This window comes from Eptatretus burgeri, chromosome 17, assembly GCF_056783735.1.
Source record: "Eptatretus burgeri isolate ZD-2024b chromosome 17, Ebu_testis_v1, whole genome shotgun sequence".
NCBI classification, from domain to species: domain Eukaryota; kingdom Metazoa; phylum Chordata; class Myxini; order Myxiniformes; family Myxinidae; genus Eptatretus; species Eptatretus burgeri.
The window spans coordinates 8,619,277-8,636,292 of record NC_140977.1 but is presented as its reverse complement, the minus strand read 5'-3'; the positions used below and the strand labels follow the sequence as shown (position 1 = coordinate 8,636,292).

Below are 17,016 nucleotides of genomic sequence, written 5' to 3'. Positions count from 1 at the left end.
TGTGTAAACAGCGGCAGGTTAAAAAGGGAAATCACTAAAGTTTCCTTGAGGATGATCACAGACGAAGCTGCAATAAAAAGGTCAAGTTATAATCACCATACATCTGGTGCCATAGACAAAAGAGCGAAATAGCATCTGTCTGTCTGTCTGTCTGTCTGTCTGTCTGTCTGTCTGTCTGTCTGTGAACACGATATCTCAACAAGTTATGGACGGATTCGGACGAAACTTGGTGGATGAGTTGGTAAGTGACATGAGTTGTTCCAAACCACATTTGGTAAAAGTATGTACAACGAGATAAAGATAAACTGATTAGATTTTAGAGGCAAGAGGTTAAAGGTCAGACATCCTGTTCTGTAAAACATCTGTTGCCATGGTAACTTATGAACCAGTGAGGGCATTGTTAATCAAACTTGCTGTAACTATTATTTAATGACTAATTACAACTCTGGTTCACAGAGATGACGCAATCATTCCACAAATCCCATTTAGATTCCCATTTAGATTTTATTAAATAAATAAACAAACAAAAAAGTTCCACAACGAGGACATCCGGAGATGTAAAGCCGGTTGTCTTGTCTGCATGAACCTGTCAACATGGAAATCCCGTCGAGAAGAGAAAGCCATTGTTTTCCGGTTCCCTGTGGTGAAGATGTTGAACTGGTCCAGATGGAAGTGTTTGGTCCGAACGGGTTCGGACAGAGAACGTCAGGAAATTGATAGAACACAGGTATAGCGGGCCAAATGACCACCTGCTGTGTGCTAGTACAGGTATAGCGGGCCAAATGACCACCTGCTGTGTGCTAGTACAGGTATAGTGGGCCAAATGACCACCTGCTGTGTGTTAGTACAGGTATAGCGGGCCAAATGACCACCTGCTGTGTGCTAGTACAGGTATAGTGGGCCAAATGACCACCTGCTGTGTGCTAGTACAGGTATAGCGGGCCAAATGACCACCTGCTGTGTGCTAGTACAGGTATAGCGGGCCAAATGACCACCTGCTGTGTGCTAGTACAGGTATAGTGGGCCAAATGACCACCTGCTGTGTGCTAGTACAGGTATAGCGGGCCAAATGACCACCTGCTGTGTGCTAGTACAGGTATAGCGGGCCAAATGACCACCTGCTGTGTGCTAGTACAGGTATAGCGGGCCAAATGACCACCTGCTGTGTGCTAGTACAGGTATAGCTGGCCAAATGACCACCTGCTGTGTGCTAGTACAGGTATAGCGGGCCAAATGACCACCTGCTGTGTGCGAGTACAGGTATAGCGGGCCAAATGACCACCTGCTGTGTGCTGGTACAGGTATAGCGGGCCAAATGACCACCTGCTGTGTGCTGGTACAGGTATAGCGGGCCAAATGACCACCTGCTGTGTGCTGGTACAGGTATAGCGGGCCAAATGACCACCTGCTGTGTGCTGGTACAGGTATAGAGGGCCAAATGACCACCTGCTGTGTGCTGGTACAGGTAGAGCGGGTTAAATGACTTGAATATGTTTGTGATTATAAGATTGAAATAAAACACATAAACGGAGTCACGTGGAAACATCTAGAATGTTCCATGTTTGTGTAAATATCATTGTTTTAATAAATCCTCGGAGTGAAATAAAATGATAATTTGGGTGAAATTCCTGATTGTGAGTGCGCACCTGTGTGACGTCAGAGGAGCAGGTGTTCGTGTTTTTGTATAAAAAGGTAAAAATTTCGTTCGTTTTGTCCTTCTCTTCTCTGTCCCGTAGTTCAGGTTCCCGGTCCACACCTGGTGGGTCTCACCTTGATTTAACCCTTGTCGGTCCAGGTCATCCTCCCCGTTTCTCCCCGTTAAACGGTTCTCGGTTTGAACGTAATGGCCGTGGAGGTTCAGACCGTCGGTACCAAGGTGGGTTCGTTGGTTCTTCATCTGAACCTGGTGGATCGAGGTCGAGTTCGAGTTCGAATCTGATTAGTTGGAATAACTGGAGCAAATCCCCGGGGATTTAAACATGATTCGTTTGAATTGTTGAAACGTTTTAATGGAGGTGAACTGATGGACAGGTGTGGTGGATTGGGGTTTGGGACCTTCCTGTATGTGTTACACCCTGAAGTTGTGGTTTGTTTCAACATCCAATTCCAATGTAAACTGTTCATGTGAATGTTCTCTGAAGGTTTGAATCCCCATCCTCCATTCATCCACTAATCCCTCATTTGTAGTAGTGTGGATGTTTAGAGATTCCACAAGGAAGTTTATTGGGAGCAGTTTATCGTTCATCCTCTTCAATGATCCCCCAGAGGATGTCCATTGAAATCTGAAGCTCTTTGTCGATGACACAACGTTGTAAGGACTTGTTGACTCGATGAATGATCTATGAAAGTGGAAATTACTATAGTCATGACCACCAATGACCCGTACTCTCATTGTTTTAACCTCGTTCTTGTCCACAGAATGTGGTGCAGAGATTGTATTCACTCCCGTTGTTCAGTTCTGCCGTGGATGAGTTGGTTCAGTCCTACAAGAGAGGGAAGGAGTCTCGGCCTGTTCTTCTCTCTGTGGGTAATATGGTGGAACAGGGCGTTACGGGAGTATCTGTGATCGTCTCCAGTGGGATCCAACCAATCGCTAGGATTCTTCATCCACAGAGTGAGTGATTCTATGTTTGTTTATTTTTAATTAGAACTTGTGGAACTTCAACCCCCCCCCCCCCGCCCGTCCCGTTTAATGGACATTTATTTGTTTTGTGATCTTTTTCTGGTGAAGGGTTCAGGTTGTCTCCTTTGTGTGTTCCATGTTGAGTGATTTCCAGAGATCTGTGACGTTTGAGTTTTCTACCTTTTTTTAATTTTATTTTTTTCTGCAGTTAAGTTTGTTGACGAGCTCGCTTGCCGGGGTCTGGATCTCGTGGAGGAGAAGGTACCAATCTTACACCAACCTGCCACCAAGGTACGGTGATTGGTGGAAATGTGTCCAGGTCTCTTCTGGAGAGATAAATACATTTTGTAATTGTCCTGGAGAAATAATTTAAATGTTCCACTGTGTAGTAATTGGACATTTCCTTGTCTGCAGGTTCTTGATGATGTGAAGAAGAACTTACAAAATGCTCCAAAACAAATGAGGGTCCTTCTGGATTGGTCCAAGTCCCAGGTCGGAGCGGGTTTGGAGAGATCCAAGCAGGCCGTGTTGGACGGTACAGACTCTCTAATGAAAACCAAGTTTGGACAGGTGGTCATGTCTGGTGCAGACTCTATGCTTTCTCAAGTGGATGGATACCTGCCACAAGATCAGACAGGTAAGTTTGTGCTGTGTGGATGTGATGCTGTTTTTATACTTCTGGAGAAACTAATACTTGTACCTCCTGCAGAAGGTGAAACCCATGAAGAGAAAGTTGTCATACCAAGCTCCTCGGCCCTTGATTTTTACTGTCGGCTCTTTGCCGTATCCAGCAAGGCCGGGCGAGAGTTGTTCAGGAAGAGTTCTTCCATGATCCAAGTTGCTGCAGAGAGTGGTCGTGTCTATTTAACCGGCATTCTCACGTCTCTCAACACGGCGTTCTACTCCGTGCAGAAAACCCCATTGAACGGGGAAAATTCTGATTCCGATTCCGCTGGTGGTATCTCTAAATTGTCAACCGGTGCAGAGGCTCCGCATAAACAAAGCAAATGAGTGAATGTCCACAGGTGATTTGTTTGTGCAGCTTCACATTTAATGGATTGGATTTCCTTGGTTTTTTTGTGATGGAAATAAAATTCTTGCTGAAAATTACTTTTGTTTCTGGTTCTCAATTCATTCTCATCTTGGTTGAAATCTTGTCCAGAGTTTTTTTATTTTTTATTTTTTTATTAAAGCATATTCTTTCTGAGCCAATGGCCATCTGTATCTTGGGTTACTGGTGCCAGGATTTGCACTCCAGCCCCTGCAAAACACAAAAACCAGAACGAAAATCGAAAATCCACTCTGGGAGTATCCAATGCAGTTGTCCTCTCAGGAAGCTTACCTGATGGAATATCATGGGTTAACCTTCCCATGTCAGCTTGGGGTTGTGCTGAGGTCTGCCAGATGGTGATCTTGGGATATCCTAAAAGGGTCCTGTCAGGTGGGTGCCTGGAATGTCCTATTCCTAAGAAGATTATCTGAGCTCACGTGTTTTTGCAGTGCTCTGAGGGTCGGACACCAGATAGTGATGAGGTCATGGTTGGTGGTAACACCTCCTATTGGTCTAGTTACTCTGATGGTTACCATGCCCAAGGAGTTGCTGTTGATTCCAATAGTAATTGAGGCAACATCGGTGAATGATCATGTGAGATTAAGAATTCCCTGGTCTCTGTATATCCTCTGATGGAGGTGAGTGATTTTGCCTTGAATGACTATACCATGCTAGTCTGGTTGATCAGTGCCCCAGGTGAGATACTCTTCTTGTCCTTTGGGGAATTCAATGCATCGACTGGAACTGATAGTGATGGTTGGGATATGTGTTTGTCCCAATGGATCTTGAACTATGAAACAGAATAACACAAGTTCCTTCACTTTGAAAGGGATCGTGCTTTCAGCACCCACAGGCTCATGGCTGGAATTATTATTCCAATGCTGGTGGTGGCAAATGAGATTGACCACATGCTCAAAAGGTCACTTGAGGATCCAGAGTTCTCAGTTCCTCAACAGGTTTTGAGCAACTCAGAAGTTGCAGCTGATCCAAGAGAATGGGACCAGCTCAGCTGAGGCAAGATGTTGGCAAACTCAAGGATGAGAGAGTAGGTGAGAAGTTTGTGAACAGGCTGAGTGGGGTTTTAGGGAACCTGATGAGTTGTGGAGTGCCTTCCAGACCACCCTCCTTGATGTTGCTGATGCATGACAACTTACCGTAGGGCAAAGAATTTTGTTTCTCGGGACATTGGATACCATTGAGCAGAGTTGCTGAGCTTTTCAGGGAGTTGAGGTGTAAAACTGTGTGCTGAGGGTGGACAAGGAGGCCGATGTTCAATATAGACCAAAAGGCCAACCTCTGCCAAAGGTTAACAATGAAGATGTTTCTAAAATCCTGAATTTTCATCCCATTGATTGAAGTTTGAAGAGGATTTGCATGTCAGGTCACTGAATTCAACCAGCAATTCTTTTTGAACTCAACATCGGCCAGGTTTCTAAAAATTATCATTTTTCATTGGATTGACTTTAAAATTGAATAGGAGGTGCACATTTTGTCATTGAATTCAACCATCAATTATTGTTGAAGTCTAATTTGTTTTATGGATTTTGCAAGTATCTTGCTCTGCACGACGACATCGTTTTCTTGTTTGTTTGGTGGTGTGCAGGATATCTCAAACTTGTGGATGGGACCAGATGAAATTTAATGAACAGATTGGGTATATGGTAAGGAAGAATCAATTCAATTTTGGTGAAGATCCAGATCTGACAATTTTTTTAAGTGATTCTTCACCATTGAGAGATACGGCCAACAACGATACATAGCACGATATCTCAAAAATGTATTGGGCCCGATATGTTCTCGTGGATCAGGAATTGTGGGGTGCAGGTATCCATTCCAGAGTGCCCTTCTGTTTGATGACTATAATCAGCTTCTTGTTAATTCACACTGAAAGTGACATCAAAACACACAATACCTACTTGCTTTTTAGACTGAGCAAACACCCAGGATTAGTATCTGGCTTGTTGGTGAAACAGGACCAATGAGAGCTTATGGAACATAATACTCCACACGGTGTTCAGGTACACTTAAAAGTGTGCCGTCCCTGTTGGGAAATGGTTCCTGAAGCCACCATTGATCCATTTCTTTCTTTTCAGGCACGATACATGGAGTGGCAAGGAATAGCCCCCTCCCCCTAACATTTTGTGAAATTCACTCAACTCTCCACCCAAAGCCCCTCTTTCTCCAGAAAAGGTAACAATCCAGTCCATACACGACTTTTGAAATGACACCCTCCCCAGATTGCTCGGCATGCACAGAAAGGTTTAGTAATGAAAATCGTGGCACCCTGGACATATTTCATACCTCCCACAGAAGGATTGTAGAATGAAACGACTTATAAACCAATAATACTAGTAAGTGCACCTGTTTAAAAGTGAGCTGTGTCTGCACAAGGAAACAGTTGCAGAACTCCCTGATCATCTCCTCCAAAAAGTCGATATTGCAAAAACTCCCAACAATGAGGGCCAAAGGTTCATAGATGTATCCGTTAACTAAACATTTGTGCTTCTTAACAGCATTGGGAAGGGAATGGCAGGGGCCTGTCAATGCACAGGGAGTTTGAAACAATATTTACAGTGGGGGGAGAAGTGGGTGTTGTAATTGGATTGGCATGGTTGTTGTTTGGTTCCTGAGTCACAAGATAAATTATTGCATCCATAACCATAGCTGCTTATAGTATTATCAGTAAATGGTACAAACCCAACTCCTCTTGCTCGTCTGTTGTGTGCGGGAACACAATTGTGGTTAATGACTGAAATTGCTACCATCACCTGGCAAAGATTTGAATGCTACATTTCATGTCTGCACCCAGAGTTTAACACAAAAACCAGAACATTCTTTCCTTGTCTATACCATGAAAAACATTCCAAAATTAAAGCTGTGCAGATGAAGAATGGATCATTTCCTTCCTTTGATTACTCGACATGGTCAGACATACTGGCCGAGAGAAGAATAGGGGGTACTCCATCAATGCATGCATTGGGCACCACCTCCACATACTGTCATGGTGAACCAGGCTGGAAGTACAGTGTGTATTCTGGAACCATATTGTGATGTTACTTACACTTCACATCGGGTCAATTCGATTATGGTGGATAACGATGGGGTATATTCAGACCCCAATCAGAAGTTAGTGAATAAGGGCCAAAAAGCAAAGATCGACTCCCAGGGTTGTAATGGGAGGGGAAAAAAAAAAATTATATATATATATATTAGCAAACACACATCAAAAGTATTTTGAATAAACTGCTACCAGGTCATGTGAATTCAAATTTTGGGCTTTGAATAAAAAAAAAAACGTTTCAAGAGCCGAGAGGAGCATAAATAAAAACCAAATTACATTCTCACTGAGAGTCTAATCCTTTTGCTGTACAACAAACAAACCAATTGGGGGAAGGGGGGGGGGGCAGGATAGGATTTAAAAATAAATAAAAACCAAATTACATCCTCACTGAGAGTCGAATCCTTTTGCTGTACAGCATAAACAAACCAATTGGTTTTTGGAAAGATTAATAAAAAATCAATTCATTCACCCAAGTCAGGTTTGTCCAGAGAATCCTTGCTGTTAAACAAACATTCCCAAGCTTAAACCCAAACAGGTACGATGTCCAGGTGAATGACGGTCTGCACGATGAGATCACAACCAACATGAGAATGAATTGAGGACCCAAAACAAAAATCACTTTCAGCAAGAATTTTATTTCCATCACCAACAAAACCAGAAAAATCCAATCCATTCAATGTGAAGCTGCACAAACAGAAACATTTACAATATGACAAATCACCTGTGGACTCATTTGTTTTGTTTATCCGGAGCCTCTGCACCGGTTGATTTACAGACATCACCGGAGCAATCGGAATCGTGTTGCTGGTGCATCGTGTTGAGAGATTTGAGAATTCCGGTTAAATAGACACGAACACTCTCTGCAGCAAGTTGGATCATGGAAGAACTCTTCCTGAACAGCTCTCGCCCAGCCTTGCTGGATACCGCAAAGAGCCGACAGTAAAAATCAAGGGCCAAGGAGCTTGTTACGACAACTTTCTCTTCATGGGTTTCACCTTGTGCAGGATGTACAGGTATTAGTTTCTACAGGAGGTATAAAAACAGCATCATGTCCACACAGCACAAACTTACCTGTCTGATCTTGTGGCAGGTATCCATCCAGTTGAGAAAGCATCGAATCTGCACCAGACATGACCACCTGTCCAAACTTGGTTTTCATAAGAGAGTCTGTACCGTCCAACACGGCCTGCTTGGATCTCTCCAAACCCGCTCCGACCTGGGACTTGGACCAATCCAGAAAGACTCCCATTTGTTTTTGGGCATTTTGTAAGTTCTTTTTCACATCAAGAACCTGTAAACAAGGAAGTGTGCATCAATTACTGGACAGTGGAACATTTAAATGACTTCTCCATGAACAATTACAAGATTTTTCAAATTAAAACAGACATACATGAGTCTCCACCAGATTACATTGTACTTCAGGAAGATTCACAATCACCCCCCCACCCCCCATACCTTGTTGGCAGGTTGTTGCAAGATCGGAGCTTTCTCTTCCACGAGATCCAAACTCCGGCAAGCGAGCTCGTCGACAAACTTAACTGCAGACAAAATAAATAAATAAAAAAGTGTAAAACACAAACATCAATGGACAAATCACCTTCTGAAGGCAAACTTCAAAAACCACCAAAACAACCTCAATCCTTCACCAGAATAGATCATGAAAAGAGGGTGCGGGATTCCACAAACATTTAGTTGAAAATAAACATATAAACAGAATTTCACACATATCCGATCTGTTCAGAATCACTCTCTGTGGATGAAAAATCCTGGCGATTGGTTGGATCCCACTGGAGACGATCACAGCTACTCCCGTAATGCCCTGTTCCACCATATTACCCACAGAGAGAAGAACAGGCCGAGACTCCTTCCCTCTCTTGTAGGACTGAACCAACTCATCCACGGCAGAACTGAACAACGGGAGTGAATACAATCTCTGCACCACATTCTGTGGACAAGAACAAAGTTAAAACAATGAGGGGACATCATTCTGAAACGTCATGGGATTGGCTGGTTGATGTTCTCAGAAAAATATTAAATCCACAATCTTGCCTTAAATACAGGTTAAATGAACATCCATCGATTAATTTATGCCTTTATACCTTACAAACAAATAGCGATGCATCAGTTCAAACTCGAAGGGTACTCGGTAGAACGCATACCTCCGCCACGTAATGCCTGGTCCAAAATACATTTTTGAAATGTCATGCTTTACAATACAAGCCAGTAGGCAGACATGGGTAGTCGACTACCCAATAGAACCTGACGTGATGGGCCCGTTCGATGGGGAATGACCTGAGGATTAAGCACAAGAAAATTCATGATTCTGGCTTCAAGGGTTAATGCTGCAGATTGTTTTTTCGTTAAAATGCCCCCACATTTAGAGGTTTTTTTGGCCGTTGCTCGGCAACGGATGGGTCCAGAGCAACGGTTCTCATTTGCACACAACGAGGTCATGGTATGAACCAACCAACAAAGTTTCATCGAAATTGCCATTGTATTAACAGAGCACTGGACCGAACAGAGGGATAGACAGACACAAATATATCAACAGAAAAAAAAAAAATAATTTTTCCGACTGGATTGACTACCCAACATAGTATTTAGACAATCACTGAATGGGGAAGAATCACTTCAGAAATTAAATAATTCTCGTATCGAGACAGATCTTCACAATCATTGAATCTCTTCTTCCTTGTCACAAACATGTCCACCAAGTTTCATCTGAATCCATCCACAACTTTGAGATAGTGCTATATATCATTTTTGGACCCATCTCAATGGTGAAGAATCACTTAAATTATAGTTGTCAGATCTGGATCTTCACCAAAATCGAATCAGTTCTTAATCATCACACCCAACCTGTCCACAGGCAAACGGGGGTGAAAACAACCTCCTTCCCCTTCGGTGGCAGAGATAATAATGGAACACAAGCTATATATATATATATATATATATATATATATATATATATATATATATATATATATATAAAACGTCAATGCTGCCTGTTTGACCTTGAAGGAAAGAAAATATACAAGTTCAAAACAGCATGGTGCATAACCACCACAACACCGTTTCAACTGGTCCACTTCCAAGTTTGTTTTTTTTCATTTTAAACTGTTAAAGAAATATCCAATGTATATTCAACTATAAAAGGCAAAACTTTACCCCACGGCCACATCATTAAAGTTTGAAAAAGTTTAATTTGGACACTTTGTAGCTGGAGCCTCATGGGGATATGAATGTGTACCGTGCACCACCCAACAGCTTGGTGGTGGCAGAGAGTTTTACAATTTCCAAATTTACTTTACTTGTTCACATCAAGTGTGGTTGTGTGCTGTGGTCTTGACAGTATGTACAGAGTGGCCAATGTCCCTTTGCACAGTTACAATTCATCTTTATGCTTCCCTCCATTCTCCACGTTCTTCTGGACATCTTCCATGTTGAGGGTTAAAGATCATAAAATCAGCCCCTGACAGCCGTTTTGAAGTCTTCAACTGTGAGGCAGAGATGATAAATTCCCTCTTTCACAATGCCCCAAAGAGTCGTCACATGTTGTCAAGGCCGGACTTCTCGGTGACCACACCATCTCAGATCCACGTCCAATCCATAGCCACTGAATTCAAGATATTCTCCAACTGAGAGAGAATAACGTGCTGGTGCACCATCTTGTTGCAGGATAACTGATTCTTGACAGTTGAAGATCTCAACAACCCACAATATTGATGTCCAGAAAGAGAGGGGAGGGGGGGAGGAGAGGAAGAAAAAAATTCCTAATTTGTGCAGAGAATGGAGGGAAGCATGCAGATAAATTATAACCGAGTGCATCGGGACTTTATAGCCACTATGTGCGTGCGATTGACCTTGATTCATTCCCCATACATACATTATTGACCCTGCAGTGGTTGGGGAGTAATGTGCGGCACTGAAAGAATAAATAAATAAATAATTAGAAAAAGAGAGAAATGTAAGTTTCAGGACGCGTCATTTTAACAACTTACTTTATCGATTGAGATGCTTGTTAATTTTGGAATTCAAATATAATAACAGAAAATTGTTCTTTGAAGCTCTTGAAACTGTTGGTTATGGTACAACAACACCAGCACAACTCTGTATCCAACCAACATTGAAAGGTTATGTGGGCCCACATATTGAGGATATATATATATATATATATATATATATATACATATAGGGTTTTCTCAAGTTTTGTAATCATGATCCCAGGACACTTGGTTCAGTTAACATTTCCCATCAACCATTCGTTAAGATAGTTTTGACACGTTTGACCCCATTACTCAGGCCTATGAATTCTGGAGTGCCCAGAGCCTGCCTCTTGCACCCAGTTGAAGCGTAGTTGCAGATAAATATGGCAGTTTCCCACTGAGATGTTTTCATGCCACAAGTCTCACGAGTTACATTGATAACGGAACATTGAATAACTTCGAGAGTCTCCTTGAGAAACACAGGATCTGACGAGCCAAGGTCATTGAACGTTCGTTCAGACTTGAGGGTTTCAACATTTGGGTGTTGAGATCGCAGTCCATGTACAGCAGCAGGACGGAACTTCCACTTGAGGTTGCAAATTACTAACAGATGGTCATTGTCAAAACATTAAGGGAACCCTGATGGGACACCTCAATTATCCCACTCACCTCACCGCAGGTTAGGACTGTTTGGAATAACCAAACCATCTGGAGCCTCCACATACACAGGTAATTATGGTAAATAGGTTTTCAAAACCCATCACACAATGTTGTGCTCTTTCAAGCATTGAATAATAAAATGTTTGTTTTTTTAACCACAAGAATTTGATGTTTCTATAAACCATCACGAGTCTCATCAAACACTGGCAGGACATATTAGAAAGTTTTACACTACAAATGAGGGATTAGTGGATGAATGGACGATGAAGATTCAAACCTTCAGAGAACATTCACATGAACCGTTTACATTGGAATTGGATGTTTAAATAAACCACAACTTCAGGGTGTAACGCATACAGGAAGGTCCCAAACCCCAACCCACCACACCTGTCCATCAGTTCACCTCCATTAAAACGTTTCAACAATTCAAACGAATCATGTTTAAATCCCCGGGGATTTGCTCCAGTTATCCCGACTAATCAGATTGGAACTCGATCTCGATCCACCAGGTTCAGATGAAGAACCAACGAACCCACCTTGGTACCGACGGTCTGAACCTCCACGGCCATTTCGTTCAAACCGAGAACCGTTTAACGGGGAGAGAAACGGGGAGGATTACCTGAACCAACAAGGGTTAAATCAAGGTGAGAACCACCAGGTGGGGAACGGGAACCTGAACCACAGGACAGAGAAGGGAAGGACAAAACGAACGGATTTTTACCTTTTTATACAAAAACACGAACACCTGCTACTCTGACGTCACACAAATTATCATTTTTCACCCAAATTTCACCCAAATTATCATTTTATTTCACTCCGAGGATTTATTAAAACAATGATATTTACACAAACATGGAACATTCTAGATGTTTCCACGTGACTCCGTTTATGTGTTTTATTTAAATCTTGTAATCATAAACATATTCATGAAAACCCGCACACGGCAGGTGGTCGTTTGGCCCATTATACCTGTGCCTGCCCACAGCAGGTGGTCGTTTTGCCCGTTTTTCCTGTGCCTGCTCACAGCAGGTGGTCGTTTGGCCCGCTATACCTGTGCCTGCACCCGAGAGTTGGACATTTGGTCCACTATACCTGTGCCTGCTCACGGCAGGTGGTCGTTTGGCCCACTATACCTGTGCCTGCACCCGAGAGTTGGACATTTGGCCCACTATACCTGTACCAGCACATGGCAGGTGGTCGTTTGGCCCATTCTACCTGTGCCTGCACACGGCAGGTGGTCGTTTGGCTCACAATACCTGTGCCTGCACACGGCAGGTGGTCGTTTGGCCCGCTATACCTGTGCCTGCTCACGGCAGGTTGTGGTTTGACCCCCTATACCTGTGCTTTATCAATTTTCTGACGTTCAATGTATGAACCAATTCCCTCCAAACACCTTCAACCAGCATCTGGACCCGTTCAACATCTCCAGAGCAGGGTACCGGAACACACTAGTCTTCTCCTTTCGAGGGTATTTTCAAGTTTACAGCTTCATGCAGACGAGACAACCGGCTTTACGTCCCTAAATGTCCTCAGAGTGTGACCTGATGTCTCTGATTTCATGATTTATTTGATAAAATCTCAATGTGAATTTGAATGTGATTTGTGGGATGATGACGTCATCTCTGTGAAGGAGAGTTGTGTTTTTCTCTTGTTTCACTCCTTCCCCAATTCCTGATCCAGGCGATGCATGAAGCCATCGCCTGGTGCCGCAGGGAGTACTCAGTTCTCACTCCGGTTGTTTGTTTCCTCGTTCCCTCTGCCACTGAAAGTGAAAAGGAGTTTGTTTTCACCCCTTTCTGTTTGTCTGTCTGTCTGTTTGTTTGTTTGTTTGTTTGTTTGTCTGTCCGTGTACAAGATATCTCAAAAAGTTTTGCACGGATTCGGTTGAAACTTGGTGGACAGGTTGGGTGTGTGACAAGGACGAACTGATTCGATTTTGGTGAAGATCCGAATCTGGATCTGAAATGAGAATTATTTAATTTTTTAAGTGATTCTTCCCCATTTAGAGACGGGGTGCAGAACGATATAGTTGTGGATAACGTGATGTGGACCAATAGGGTGCAGAACGATATAGTTGTGGATAAGTTGTGGATAACGTGTGGATAACGTGATAACGTGATTTCAAACATGTATTGGGCCCGATGTGTTCTCATGGATCAGGTATTACGTGCTGGAGGTATGCGCTCGACCGAGAGCCCTTAGAGTTTTATTGTTTGTTTGTCTGGGCCATATCTCATCCATCCTTTGAGCGAGGAAACTGATATTTGGACATGACAGTGACCAAGTGATTTGGCTACAAAGAATATTTTTCATTTCTTCATTTAACAATTAATTGATTAATTACTTCATTATTACGGATTTATTAATTACTTATTTGTTTTATCTTTCATCTGGACAATATCTCAGCCATCCTTTGAGCTCGGAAGCCGATATGAGACAAAAGTGAAGATGTGCTTTGGCAAAAATGCAATTTTTTTATTTTTTTATTCATCAACTAATTGATTAATTGCTTAATTATTACCGATTTATTAATTACTTATTTATTTTATTTCTCATCCTGGCAATATCTCAGGCATATTTTGTGCTTGGAAGCTAATATTTGGACATGACAGTGACCAAGTGATTTGGCTATAAAGTGTATTTTTGATTTATTGAAAAGTCAATTAAGTATTTTTTTTCTTGTTTGTCTGGCGATATCTCAGCCATCCTTTGAGCTGGGAAACTGAAATTTGGGGACAAAATTTAAGATGTGCTTTGGCAAAAATGACATTTTTTTATTTTTTGATTAATCGATTTATTGATGAATTACTTAATTATAAATTTATTAATTCCTTATTTAATTTCTTTCTCATCTGGACAATATCTCAGGCATTTTTTTTTTTAGCTAAGAAGCTGATATTTGGACATGGCAGTGACCAAGTGATTTGGCAATAAAGGGATTTTTTGATTTAGTGATAAATCAATTAATCGATTAATTATTCATTTTTCGATTAATCACTTCATTTTCAAAAAGTTACAGATTCGGATGAAACAGTGGTGGTTTTGTTATGCTATTAGCCAATTGATTAAGAAATTAATTATATTACAATTGTTATCTATTTATTTAAATTATGCAATCAATCAATTAATCAATCAATTTTTGAATACGGCTCCCTCCCAATTCTGACTCCATGTGCTGCAAGACGGCATAGAAAGCACCCCGGCGATGTCATGTGCTGGAGGATTTGTTATTTATTTATTTGGCATGGGGACGGTGTACTTTGAATGTACCGCTACTTTTTATTATTTCATTCCTGAAGATTTTCAAGGTAACACACACAACAGGTGAACACGTCTTCCGTCCGCTCGCCAAGCGGTTTGCTTGGCGTCGCTTTACAACATGAGTCTCCGTGGAAACAAGAAAGAAAATACAAGTTTTCAAACGGAGTCAAATCATGTGGTTTCAACACCAAAGAGCCAGATTTGCTCGGATGAAATTACCCTATATGTTGGCAGCCATCTTGGATTGATGCAAATAAAGGGGAAATCCGATCAGAAAGCTGCTGAATTGAGAAACTTCTCCAGAATGTGTTGATTATTTTAAAACTTTAGATCATTTAAAAATTCCATCTGGAAGGTACAAAATAATGTGAAGATGTTGAGAATGTGAAATGAGTGGTGGCCATCTTGGATTTATACAAATTTATACAATTTAGGGACATGAAAGTGCAAAGAGAGTCGATCATCATTTGAAGTGTTGGAACAAGTATAAAAACACAGGAAGCATCACTTTGGCATCAAATCAATGTCTGTATGACCTTTATTGGCAAAGTTTTTTTTTTTTTTTGGTTTTAAAGAAAATTTGGCGTAATTATGGAAATGGAATTTCCAAAATATTTTAAACCAAGAATCCATTTAATAAATGTGGTGCATCGATGAATAATTAAAAAAAAAGTTTGGCCTTTGTTCTATCCTGGGTAGAGGTAGCCCCTTCAAAGACCCCTTCAGGTCGCTGGACTATTGCTTGTGGTATCATTTTGAATCTGATGACGGTGGCCATTTTTGTCCCCCACCCCACCAACAATGTTGGAGACAGAGACATTAAAATGAACTCTCTCCATGACCGATCGTCCGTCCATGTACTTATACGTACACGATATTTCAAAAACCCTTGAACATTTCGCTTTCATATTGCACATATCTATTCCTCATGACATTATTGTAGCCTGATGAGATCATGGCTATGATTGGCTGAATTTTGTTGCCACAGCAACCATTACAGTTACTTGGCTTGTGCACACGATATTTCAAAAACCGTTCAAGTTTTGGCTTTCATGTTTCACAGATCCATGCCTCATACCACCCAAAAGGTGGGGGACAAAGAGTATCAGCTCCATGTGGCCAATGCAACAATCAGCAACACTCTTAATCACCTGATGAGTGATCAAAATGGAACGGTCAAGACAGAACGACTGGCTTGGAAATCGATAGAAAGCCACCTGCTTATGGAACATGCACTGGAGCAGCGCGTCGTTGTGTCCACTTTCCGCCAGGACTCCAGGGGCCTCCATCTGGCCATCTCTCAGGCAGATGCCTGACTCATCCCCATCTTCTTGAGATGCGAATCAACCAACTGCAACCAATAGATACGTGGTCAGCTCATTGTCGTCCTCCACTCATGAGGCTTCCTCGTTGAGAGAATCTGGTGGACAGCATCAGTGTCAGGAAAACGAGCCACATGTCCATACAGCCACAACTGACACTCATGGACTATGCAGGTAACAAATCTCATTTGAGTCTCCCTCAACAACTGATCGTTGGATTCAAAGTCTGACCAGCGATAGCGAAGGATTCCACGAATAGACCTGGTAGCAAAGGAATCAAGTCTCCATCTCAGATCTATGGTCAGAGCACAAGGCTCACATCCATAGAGCAAGATGGAAAGCACCAAGGACTTGAAGACTTGGACTTTCATCCTCCTGCACAGGTACCGAGAGTGCCACACCCTATGCTCCAGTGAATCCATGACTCCCCAGGCCTGACCCAGACGTCTATTGACCTCTGGCTCACAGCCAGCAGAGACATGAATATCACTGCCAAGGTAAGTGAAGATCTCCGTGACCTCAACATCCTCACCACAAACGGGTACAGATAAGATAGCAGCATCCACGATGTCATTCAAATCCTGGATCTGAGTTTTGACCAAGGAAACCCGTAATCCCAGGGGCTCCAACTCCTCATTCAGCTCCTCGAGGGCCCCCAAAAGGATATCTGGAGTCTCCACAAAGATGACTGCATCATCTGTAAAATCAAGGTCAGAGGTCTTGACATTCCCAAACAATGTACTGCAGCTTGATCTCTCCAACATCCTCCCCAGAATCCAGCCCATGCAAGTGCTGAAAAGTGTGGGGGCCAGTATACACCCCTGATGAACTCCAGTAACAACGGGAAATAAGTTGGAGATGGAACCACCACACCTCACAGCGCTCTCAGAACCAGTGCAGTTCAGACATCAGATTAGTCAGTTTTGGTGGCACCCCACAGAGATTAAAAATCTTCCAAAGGGCATCCCGATTCACTGAATCGAATGCTTTGCAGAGATCAACATAGGCTACAAGCAGCCCCTGCTGAAACTCTCGTCTGCCTTCGATGAGGA

At 42.3% G+C, this 17,016-nt stretch overlaps 2 protein-coding genes across 2 annotated transcripts; one reads left to right on the top strand and one right to left on the bottom strand.

The window, feature by feature from the left end:
* The first annotated feature begins 2,422 nt into the window (after nt 1-2,422).
* LOC147009242 (perilipin-2-like) lies at nt 2,423-3,733 on the top strand. The gene is made up of 4 exons (XM_085861636.1): nt 2,423-2,614; nt 2,832-2,914; nt 3,038-3,260; nt 3,333-3,733. Exons 1-4 carry the CDS (start codon nt 2,533-2,535, stop codon nt 3,632-3,634), a joined length of 690 nt encoding a protein of 229 aa, XP_085717762.1. The 5' UTR covers nt 2,423-2,532; the 3' UTR covers nt 3,635-3,733.
* Nucleotides 3,734-7,350: 3,617 nt separating this feature from the next.
* LOC147009241 (uncharacterized) lies at nt 7,351-8,188 on the bottom strand. The gene is made up of 3 exons (XM_085863009.1): nt 8,126-8,188; nt 7,807-8,026; nt 7,351-7,730 (listed from the first exon to the last, which is right to left on the bottom strand). Exons 1-3 carry the CDS (start codon nt 8,186-8,188, stop codon nt 7,465-7,467), a joined length of 549 nt encoding a protein of 182 aa, XP_085719135.1. The 3' UTR covers nt 7,351-7,464.
* Nucleotides 8,189-17,016: the final 8,828 nt, after the last annotated feature.

Bases quoted from the DNA above. Each gene is read 5' to 3' on its own strand.
- LOC147009242 (XM_085861636.1), top strand. From the start codon at position 2,533: ATGGTGGAACAGGGCGTTACGGGAGTATCTGTGATCGTCTCCAGTGGG. The intron at 2,615-2,831 runs GTGAGTGATTCT...TTTTTTCTGCAG, and splicing joins TAGGATTCTTCATCCACAGA to TTAAGTTTGTTGACGAGCTC. The intron at 3,261-3,332 runs GTAAGTTTGTGC...TACCTCCTGCAG, and splicing joins CCTGCCACAAGATCAGACAG to AAGGTGAAACCCATGAAGAG.
- LOC147009241 (XM_085863009.1), bottom strand. From the start codon at position 8,188: ATGGGGGGTGGGGGGGTGATTGTGAATCTTCCTGAAGTACAATGTAAT. The intron at 8,027-8,125 runs GTATGTCTGTTT...CCTTGTTTACAG, and splicing joins GTAATCTGGTGGAGACTCAT to GTTCTTGATGTGAAAAAGAA. The intron at 7,731-7,806 runs GTAAGTTTGTGC...ATCCTGCACAAG, and splicing joins CCTGCCACAAGATCAGACAG to GTGAAACCCATGAAGAGAAA.